This window comes from Capsicum annuum, chromosome 5 (genome assembly GCF_002878395.1).
Source record: "Capsicum annuum cultivar UCD-10X-F1 chromosome 5, UCD10Xv1.1, whole genome shotgun sequence".
NCBI classification, from domain to species: Eukaryota; Viridiplantae; Streptophyta; class Magnoliopsida; order Solanales; family Solanaceae; genus Capsicum; species Capsicum annuum.
The window spans coordinates 102,352,775-102,364,065 of NC_061115.1; the positions used below are offsets into that span (position 1 = coordinate 102,352,775).

The 11,291-nt window shown below is 37.6% G+C and overlaps 1 protein-coding gene across 4 annotated transcripts in view; it reads left to right on the plus strand.

Annotated features, from left to right (window-relative positions):
• The window catches only part of LOC107870632 (phosphoglucomutase), a gene marked incomplete in the record, with an annotated part of 32,709 nt that extends 22,213 nt beyond the window's left edge, over positions 1-10,496 (plus strand). For 2 of the 4 annotated variants that reach the window (XM_047413114.1, XM_047413117.1), the window contains 13 exon segments: positions 3,396-3,484; positions 3,690-3,938; positions 4,235-4,299; positions 7,151-7,211; positions 7,282-7,399; positions 7,480-7,561; positions 7,650-7,722; positions 7,799-7,860; positions 8,974-9,069; positions 9,162-9,316; positions 9,399-9,495; positions 9,784-9,861; positions 9,946-10,496. In XM_047413114.1, coding sequence (XP_047269070.1) covers positions 3,396-3,484; positions 3,690-3,938; positions 4,235-4,299; positions 7,151-7,211; positions 7,282-7,399; positions 7,480-7,561; positions 7,650-7,722; positions 7,799-7,860; positions 8,974-9,069; positions 9,162-9,316; positions 9,399-9,495; positions 9,784-9,861; positions 9,946-10,053 — 1,333 coding nt within the window. 4 annotated transcript variants of the gene reach the window in all.
• Positions 10,497-11,291: the final 795 nt, after the last annotated feature.

Consider the following 11,291-nt stretch of genomic DNA (forward strand, 5'->3'; position numbering starts at 1 on the left):
GATGCCCCAGTAAAACAACCCCAAAGACCTCCAAGCTTCAAAACAACTCTCCCATGCCTCACATGCAATGGTCTTCTATTAAACTCTTGGCTTCCAAGCACTGTCCCATGAGTTCGGATCTCTTAAAGTAAGAGTAGGAAGAACATCTTCTTAGAAGAAGATGAAGAAGGAAACCTCCAAAAATCTTCGCTGAAACCCTTGGATGGAAACCCTGGATCTTGCTAGAGTTTTATGTCAGAATATCCAATCACTCTCTAACCCATATCTCTGGAACATGTTTTGTATTTGTACACATTATAATATTACATTCTTTCATTCTTCACGTACCTGAGTTTCCTGTAATCTGTTAGCTCCACAACCAAAGAACTAGTTTGTAGTATTGAGGGCTCCCCTAATCTATGTTTTAAGGATTTTCAAACAAGGAAAAGGATTAGCAGTGGTAGATGGCATGACTTGTACATGCTTGATGGGACACAAGACTCCACTCAATATTTTGGAGGAAATAAGGATGTCAACATAGAAATAATACAGTGGCTTAGGCATTGACATCCATTCTTTTTTGTTTTACATAATTTTTTTGGGTTAAAAATTTGTTTTACATTATTTATGTCCTTTATTTTTTCAAAAAATGAGTGAAAAAATGAGTTTGACTGTTTTCTTTGGTGATGTTTGTGAATATATCATACAAACTAGAAACTCTTACGCTTCGATTGATAATAAAAGTACTCCTCTTACGATTATTAGGAAACAACCTCTCTACCCCACAAATGTAGGGGTGAGGTGTATCCTACCCTCCCCAGACCCCACTTGTGGGATTACACTGGATATGTTGTCTATAGGGTCTTATTCAACTGTTTCTTTGTCTGAAAATTGATGGTTTATTTCCTTCATTCATTGTTGCACTGGGATGAATTGAGTGTATTTGCTAACAGCCAAAAGTGAGATTTTTTCTTGCTTTCACCATTTCATAAGATGATTTGTACTCAATTTGAGGCTAAGAGAAAAATCTTGCAAATGAACAATGACGCAGAATACATAAAAAAATATTTGGTGTTTATCTGGAGTTCAATGGGCTTTAAACTAGTTGTCTCTACTATTGCACAAGATAGGATTGCTGAAAGAAAAAAATAGGCATTTGTTAGAACTTAGCAGTGGCAAGATCTCTTATGTTCATCATGAATCTACGACAAAGATACTGGAGGGGGGTGCCAATGCTATCATCCTTCCTCCAGGATATCCATGAATGTTATCTTTCGAAAGTCTGAGCGCTGTTTCAGTATTACACCATCACCTCTTCAGGGGAGAGAAACAAGGAGGAAGGGATGATTCTACCTAGTTCCACTGTTGAAATCACTACCACAGGGGAGTGAAATTGGAGGCAGAATTCAGGGGTAGACCGTTGGGTGTTTCGATAGACTTGATTTGATAACTTACTCAAGGAGAAATAGAGCAGATAGAGCCATTATTACTCTGTTGAAGCTGAATCCTTTAAGGTGAGTTATCTACATTCCCTAATGAGTTAGGTTTGCCTATTGCTCGTCTTCTCAACATAAAGGACATTCCCTAATGAGTTTGGTTTGCCTATTGCTTGTCTTCTCAACAAAAAGGTTTGCCTATTGCTCGTAGAAAAACAGTTCGATCTTGTACCAAACATCCTTCATCTAATTTTGTCTCCTATAGTTTCCTTTCTCCCTCTTATTAAGCCTTTCCCTTGTTTGGGAACCTTTTGCAGATCGAAGCAAGATATGATAGTAAAATTAAAGGTTTTGCAAAAAATGAGACTTGAAAAATTGGTACTTTGATTACTCGATTGAAAAATTCAAACCAGGATTGATGGCTAAGGGATTTACTCAAATTTATGGAGTTGATTATCAGGAGACATTTTCCCCATTGCAAAGATGAACACTATGAGCATTATTATGTCCAGCGCAGAATCTTGATCGAGACTTGTAACATCTAGATGTGAAAAATGCATTCTTCATGGAGAGTTAAAAGAAGAGGTGTATTTGGAGATCCCTTATGGATTACCTTAGAACTTGGTTTGACAGATTTTGCAAAATGGTGATCCCTTTTGGTTACCAACAAAGCAATGTCGATCACCTACTCTGCATAAGATATCAATTGGGTAAACTCGTTCTTCTCATAGTTTATGTTTTGATGATATAGTAATGACAGGTGATGATCCAATTAAAAGCTATCCAATTGAAGAATCTTTTAGCACAAGAATTTGAGATCAAAAATCTAGGTAAGTTGCAGTATTTCTTGGGATTGAAGTTGATTTCTTAAAGGAAGTAGATTCTAGATCTCTTGAAAGAAACTGGTATGACAGGTTGCATGCCATGCAGAATCTCCTATTGAAAAGAAGTAATCACAAGTTACAAACAGGAGATGGCAGTCAGTTGATAAGAATAGATATAAGAGGTTGGTTGTAGGATTCATTTCTCTCTCTCACACTAGACTAGACATAGCCTATTCAATCAGCTTTGTGAGTCAGTTCATGCATGATCCATGAGATCCTCATGTGCAAGCTATCTGTCATATTTTGCAGTATCTAAGGTCTGCACCAGTGAAAGGTTTGCTTTTCTCTGAAGCATGAAGCTTTTACATACACAGATTGGGCATAGCTGACAAAAGATCTCTGTCTCGTTACTTACACACTCACAGGAAGGAACCTAATTATTTGGAGAAGCAAGAAGCAAAGTATAATTGCCAGATCTACGGAAGCAGAATATAGAGCTATGTCTCAAGAGTGTTTGTGAGCTTCTATGGCTACAAAAGTTACTGGAAGAACTGAGATTTTCTGAAAAGGGAGAGTTTCCTTGTACTGCATCAACAAAGCGGGAGTCGGTATACCCCAGAGTTCTGTTCAACTTGACTGGACATAACATTGAAAATTGGTTGGCACTTTATCAAAGAAAAAAGTTATTAGTGGTACCTTGAGTTTGTTTCATGTAACGTCAGAAAAACAACTAGCGGATGTGCCTACAACAGGCAGAAAAAGAGCTTTCCATACTTTTGGCTTGTTAGTTGGGCATGTGAAACATCTTTGCTCCAACTTGAGGGGGATGGTGTTGATTGTGTTAATTATTAGCTTGATTTTAGGAGATATCGTAGTCCTAGCATAATTATAGGAATATAATATTTTCTTTTACTATTATTGATTGTATTTTCTTAATTAGTCGCAGGATTCATTGTATAAATACCCCTTATGTAATTTAAAAGACATTGAAATACAGGGAAGCTTTCTTTTCTTTCCTAAAATCTACAAGATTGAAGAGATATAGGTGCATATCATCTTTCTTTGGTTTAACTTGTTTATTTGGCGTCATTTAAGTGCTGACATGCCTAACAATAGTGCCTTTCTCTGTCACCCCCCTTCTTATTCCCCATGGTAGGTTGGCATCCACTCCAGCCATGTTCAATAGCACTCTTACAGTAAATGATGAATTTTCCTGTCCAGTGGATGGTTCCATAATGGTAACAGGTGAGTGCATGAATTTGTTATCTAGTATGAATTGAGATGTAAATTCAATATTACTTCTATCCTTGGAGGTGTAAGTTGTTTATACCATCTGTTAATTGCTAGTGGAGAAGTGCTGCTGCTTCTCATGTATGCCTGCTTGGTTCATACAATTCAATAGTATTAGAATTGGCTTAATGCTGGCTGGATAATTCTTTTTTATGATAAGTTTGTTTGCCAACAGCAAGCCATCTTCCCTACAACAGGAATGGTTTCAAGTTCTTTACAAGTGTGGGAGGGCTTGGGAAACCCGAGATCAAAGATATCTTGGAGCGAGCTGCTGATATATACAAAAATATTTCAAGTGATGATTCTAAGGGGGCGGAAAAAGCTGCTCTCTATGTGAAACGAGTGGATTACATGTCTGTTTACGCATCTAATCTTGTAGCAGCAGTACGCAAAGCTGCAGGGAATATAGGTACTTTTACCATGTTCTGCATTAATGAGAATATGATTGTTTTTAGGAAACGGATGCAAATCATAAAGTTAATTTGTGATGGCACTCCAATGAAACTGGGAACTTCCAGTGTGGTAATTAACCTGTGACTAATCATCTCTCTGTTTAAAGAGTTTCGTGTACTTCCAATCTAAAATATCTCGACTGTCTTCAGAAAATCTACCTTAATTGTTTCTTTGACCTAGTGTTGTTCAGGATGTTGCTAGTGCTCATTCATCCTTTTTCTCATTTCCTTCTTTTGGTGGTTCAATACTCAGAAAAGCCACTGGAGGGATTCCATATCGTTGTTGATGCAGGGAATGGAGCAGGTGGATTCTTTGTGGTAAGTTTTTAGCCTTGTAGCATGCCTTGACAGTTTTTGCCTTCCATACACATGAAAACCTTCTGAACCAAGAAAACCGCTAGCTGTAACTTAGAAAGAAAAAGATGTTTGTTTATATTGTGTGCGCATCTGTATTTGTTATAGGGTTGGTACTATTTCCATAACTTATCATACTTATCTGCACTTTTTTATTTCATCAATTTCCACAACACCCTTACCCGAATTTCTCAGTCCCCACCCACATCCATGGACCAATCTCACATCACTGTTCAGGTCTCTCATCATTATTTGTCAGATTCAGTGGTTTCGATATCTCTAGGTATGTAGAGCAACTTAGTTATCTGACAACTTTCTTTTTGATAAGTTAATTTCACAAGGTCTCATCCTACCAAAGTTGCAGAGGAAAGGAGAGGTTGGACGATGTGCTAATTGGACCCCAAGAGAAAAAAGATAAGCACTGTTTTCCCCAAGAGAAAAAAGATAAGCACTGTTTTATGTATCATCTGGTAACTATCAAGGGAAAGCAACAGTAGGACCTTTTGAAGGAGGGAGGAATTCAATTAAGAGTAGAAAAAGGCATCTTTGTACTTTTATTTGTAATGTCAGAATGAAATTATATGTTGCATAGATATCTGATTAGACTTTTGGGATGTCTAATACCTGGAAATTCTGTCTACCGAGGCTTGGACAGATGAAAAGAAATCTCCTAGTATTGGAATTTGAACCTGAGACTTCATGGTTCTCAACCCACTTTATTGACCCTTATGCCACATCGGCCGGCCACAACCTTGGATGCTACAATATGAAGATCCTTATTTTCTGGGTTCTCAGGCCATTCAGGAAAGGGAGAGTTTCTAGTATTGTGGGTCTATGGTGAGATTGACGAGGATGTCACACACTGTATTGGTGTAGGGTGGTTGAAGTGTAGGCTCGCTTCAGGAGTCTTGTGTGATAAGAAGGTTCCTCCGAATCTTAAAGGTAAGTTCTACAAAGTAGCAGTCCAACCGGCTATGTTGTATGGAGCGGAGTATTGGCCAGTTGAGAACTCCCATATCCAAAAGTTGAAGGTGGTGGAGATGAGGATGTTGCAATGGAATGTGTGACCTTACCAGGAGAGATAGGGTTAGGAATGAGATTATTCTGGAGAAGGTGGGAGTGACCTCAGTGGCGGACAAAATGCGAGAAGTGAGGTTACGTTGGTTCGGGCATGTGATGGGGGGAGGGGGGGGTTCGGATGCTCTAGTACGGAGGCGTGAGAGGTTGGCTATGGATGGTTTTGTGTGGGGTAGAGGTAAGCCGAAGTAATATTGGAGGGAGGTGATTAGACATGATATGAAGCAGTTACAGCTTACGGAGGACATGACCCTTGATAGGAAGGTGTGGAGGAAGCGGATTAGGGTAGAGGGTTAAGGGGTAGGAGTGCGTCCATAACAGCAGGGAAGAGTACTTTGTTTGCGTCTGGAGTTTCTCTGTTTGTGGTGTTTTGGTGACGTCTATGATTTCGATTAGATAGTTTGTAGTATTATCTTGTGGCTGTATTGTTTCCTGTATTAGCTAGCAGTGTTAGTTTATTTTGCATACTGCATTAGTTTATATGCTTTTATGTTTTGTGTTTGTTATACTGCTATCGGTCTTGAGCCGGGGGTCTATCGGAAGCATCTCTACTTCACCTGGGGGTAGTGGTATGGTCTGCGTACACTCTATCCTCCCTAGACCCCACTATGTGGGAATACATTGGGTATGTTGTTGTTGTTGTACATTTGTTTCTGAAGTTGTGACTAACAAGTAAATTCTTTTGGGAAACGTTCTTTAAACACGGAAAGTTTAATGAAACTAGTTGAATCGTTGGGACTTCTAAAACATTTTAAACTTTCTATGCACATGTTTATCACACTATTCTAAAGTCTTTGATTAACAATCGGTGTACCTAGGAAGTCTGAGGAATTAAATTCTGAAGATTAATAAAGCTGATATCTTTGCTAGCTACTTAATTTTGAACTGTTTCATTGAGAACCACTTATGGTATTAAAATTTCCCAAATCCTTGTATCGGTTACAGGACTAGTTGACGACTAATCAGTCCTCTGATGGTTTAACTGTTTCTTTGCTGCTGTATTTAGATGAGTGTTATTATCTCATTCTGATCTTCATGTATTTGATTGACTGTGCAGTTACCATTGTTCTTCCCTGCAGTCAATAATAATTAGATGTTAGGAGCTTCTAGGAGTTATGAAAGATCAGGGATTACAGTTAGCGGGCGACTGGAAAATTAACAGAAAAACCAAGAAGTTGAGAAAAAGCTAGTATTACATTGTTGAGAAATTTTGGTTACTTTAAATTGCAAAAAGATAGTGCTATATTCTCTTTGGCTGCCATGCCAACATGATCCCATTTTCTTGAACTGTAAATCTTTCCTTACTCTCTATACCTTTTTAATAGTATACCCTGCAAAAGTTAAATGGGAACTGCATACCATACTCTAAAACTAATCAGAATATTAGCATTTTGTCTTCCATTAGGTCCAGTTTCTTTGAAATACATTTTAAGTTGGGTCCGTCCCAGCCTGTTGACTCAAGCTAAAATAGTTACACTAGAAAGGAGTATGTTTTTACTTTATATATTGGCTTTCAACTCTCGTCAACGTGGAAGGGACTAAAATGCATCAAAAGTTATCACTTGAAGCTACACCAGTGGAAAGGGAACTTTGAGGACTATTAAAAGGTCTTTAAGATATATTTAAAATTTTTAATCAGCTTAATTTGTAACTTAAAATCTCAGGGTATATCACTTATATCTTTTCCCATTGTTGCTCTTTAGATCCTTTGGTCATATTTATTTTGCTGGATATTCAGGATAAGGTGCTTGAGCCGCTGGGTACTATTACTTCTGGCAGTCAGTTTTTGGAGCCAGATGGTAAGATGCCTGCAATTTTCACATGCATATTTCTCCGTGTCACTAGCTAATTATTTAATTGGCATGCTAGGTTTATTTCCCAATCATATACCTAACCCAGAGGATAAGACAGCCATGAAAGCTATCACCAAGGCGGTACTACACAACAGGGCTGATTTGGGAATCATTTTTGATACAGATGTTGACAGGTGACGTTCCATAACAAGTCTTTGCTTTCAATGGAGGTAGTCGTTGGTTAGTTTCCTTTTCTGATACGTGTTTTGGTCAGATCTGCGGCTGTGGATTTGAGTGGTCGTGAATTTAACCGAAACCGTTTGATTGCTTTAATGTCCGCAATTATTTTGGAGGAAGTGAGTGTCTCCTTTTGATAAGTGTTTCTAGAACTCTGCTCTAACAAGCATCTTTAACTGCCTGCTACTTCTGTTAATATTTGACCAGCATCCTGGAACCACTATTGTCACAGACAGTGTAACATCAGATGGGCTGACAACATTTATTGAAAAAAAACTAGGTCAGATGAGAAGTCGAAGTCACTTGTGATACCCTTATTATGAGAATGGATGCTAATATTAATAATATTATTGCAGGAGGGAAGCATCACAGGTTCAAAAGAGGATACAAGAATGTAATTGACGAGGCTATTCGTCTGGTATGATTTGGTTATTTGATTCATGGTTCTGAATTCTGATAGTAGCATTTCAATGGTCTCTTCATCTTTGTAAACATATTAGCACGTCCATCATAAGATGGATCATTTCATTGTCGTATTTGGTTGCGTGGATTGTCCAATTGCAGAGTGTCTCAGATAGCAACATGTCTTAATAAAATGGTTTTTATTCTGTTTCATGCGCTTGTGGTTGTCATGTCATCGCATTCTTTTATTCACCTTTCTCCAATGAAAGAAGTACCATCTCTCCAAAACATAGTAGTTGTAGCTTGTAGGTATATTTTAGTTTGATCCAAATCTTCTGTCCTTCACAACTCGGATTGTGTTGAATAATCTCCATCATCCCCCTAAAAGAAAAAGAAGTCCTCTTTCTTGAAACGGAAACTTCACATCCTACCTAATATTGTGAAAACACTTTATGACTCCAGAAAGTTGTATGAGACCACTTGTTTCCTTGCAATCTCTTTTGCTTTTTAGTAAAGAAAAGAGTGAGCTCTGATCCCTGACTTCTGTTCGGCATTTAACAAGTTATCTCAAACTTTTACGTTCTGTTTATAATTCATGGATTTACTAGTTTCCATCAAGAATTTGTTGCATTACGCTCGGTCCTTTTATGAATTCTTCGACTACACAAACATGTGACTAACTTTAGGAGAGAGTGCTGTCACTTTAACTTTCTCTTGCTTCTATTGAATTTCTTTTACCTTTGTTCACCTGGGGTGATAAAGCAATCTGAAAATTATCGATCCAGGGGAGAAACTAGCAACAAGAACTTGTGGGTTCATTTCGAAAATTGAGCACTCTCTTCGATATAATTACAAACTTTCAGGCTTGGGCATTGAGAGAAACTGGAATCATCTGACAGAGAATCTTTTTTTTCTCCATGAGCTTAGTCTAGTATATACTGCATTCGAACTTTCTGCTTGAGGAAACTACCGCCTCAAGCTCCAAAACTGAAAAACTTGTACGCCTAAAAAGATGGCTTATGACTGGACTTTCCAAATTCTTTGCTTTTCTAATATTGCTTCAAATCCTTGTTGCCAAGTGTTTAAGTTTCTCTGAGACAGATTTTACTTAATAGTAGAATATTGACAGAACTCTGTCGGTGAAGAAGCACATTTGGCTATTGAAACTAGTGGCCATGGAGCTCTCAAGGAGAATCATTGGCTTGACGATGGTGCATACCTTATGGTACATTTCTACCAAAACTAATCTCTGGGCTCTATGATTTTTGTTTTCAGTAGATTTTCAAAACCTTGTTTGTTGGTTTTCGTCACTTGCAGGTGAAGTTACTGAATAAGCTTGCATCGGCTAGAACATCAGGAGTAGGCGGCAGCAGCAAAGTCTTGACTGACATGGTGGAGGGTCTTGAAGAACCAACTGTTGATGTTGAACTTAGACTAAAGATTGATCAGAACCACTCAGATCTTAAAGGAGGGTATGCTATGGCGTCCCTCGCAATTTAATTTGGCCGAGCTTATTGTATTTCTGTAAATTGAAGAACATGCTTGTGTCTCCAGATCCTTCCGTGATTATGGTGAAGCAGTGTTAAAGCAACTTGAGAATACAGTTGAGTCGAATGCTAAGCTTCTGAAAGCACCTGTTAATTATGAAGGGGTAAGCTTACGGTTTTTGTCTAAGCAGAAGCATGTGAAGTTATTCTTGTTGATATCATTGAATTTTTATTTATGTTCCTTCAAATTGGAGCACAGTGAGCACTGAGCAGCAATTGTATATGGCTAGCATATTTCATTAATCTAGTTGTAGTTGCTGCATGTGCTGTATCATCGTACGTATCCTGCCGTCGGTCTCTGACCTTTTACCGTCATTTGCTAATCCTTAGACATCTGCACGCAGATATATCGTAGGAATAGTAGTCTAAAGATCAATTTTGTTTGATGACAGATTAGAGTTTCTGGTTATGGAGGGTGGTTCCTTCTAAGACTCTCGCTGCATGACCCTGTTCTACCCCTTAATATTGAGGTTAGAACTATTCCTTCTAATTATTTCTTATGCTCTTGCAATTTTCTGCGCCTACAGTAATCTGATATAGACTAGTCATTTTAGGCATCAAGCAACGAGGATGCTGTAAAACTTGCGCATGATGTGCTTAATGCTGTAAAAGAGTTCACTGCTCTTGATACATCCGCCTTAATCAAGTTTGTTGGAGTGTGAGTGTGCATTGAGTTCATCTGTTGTCCAGACGATCATCAAAATTTGGACACTAAAACTCAATGCCGCTAACATGTTGGATCTGTGAAAATTTGGAACCTATAGCATTGGAAAGGCTTTTCAAAGAAAAGACAAAAAATCAAAAACAAATCAAGAGCTGTATGTAATAAAGTTGAAAATCTCTCTGTGCAGAGAAAAATATGAGTTATACCTACCAGAAGAAATTGTGATTACTTCGTTTACGGTAGTAGTTTTGGTGCATCGTTTACTTCAAGAAGCGCTTTCTGCCGGTGCGTTTGGTCCTACCATTTTCTTTAGTCGAGAAACATGAAATGCTTTGTGAATTTGCGGTCTTGTTGGTAGCTAAAGCTATTTGCAACAACACCAATACCCAGTAGCACCTTTTAATGTCTCCAATCTATAGCTATCCTTTTTTTTGCTTGTTATCTATTTATGTATCTACACTACACTATATATGGGAATCATGAAATGAAATTGGATTACCAAATTACCCAATAAAAGCTGAGTGACCAAAATATAAATTTTTCCTTACAGTAAATTTGTTCTACTTAGAAAATTACCTACCCATCTACTATTGATACAAGGAAACACCATCATCAATACAAGAAGAAATCGAGAAATTGCAATTACTAATACAAGATGAACCAAATTATCTTCAATGCAGACTGTATTTCAACAATCATCCTTAATATCTGAAAAAACTACAGCAGAAATGAGACGATTAGTCGGTCTAGATTCTCGGTTATATAGTTTGTTATGGTTATGACCTATGACAATGACATGCCATGTTCTATCCTTTCTAACGTAAGTCAAAACTGGGCGTAGTGCACAAATACGGAGTTGCTATCTAATTAGTGTGTTAAAATTACCCTTTTTTTAATAAGTTTTTGTTTTGGGGAATAACTAAAGCTTACGCGATTGAAGTTGAAAATTCACATTTGAAGTACGTATAAAGATTTTCTTACATTTTCAGATGTGTGTGTTTGAATTTGTTTTGCACAATTCTTTTTTCTTTCCTTCAAAATTCAACAATTCAATATTCAAATCTACTTCAAATAGGCTCAAATTTGACACATCAGTTTCATATATCATTAAATAACAAACTCTAACAAACCCATTTAGCATCTTTTTATTCTTTTTCATGTATAGATATGTGACTGAAGTTTTATGTGTGCGCGTCTGAAACTTTTTACCAACAAAATAATAATTTCAACTTTTTT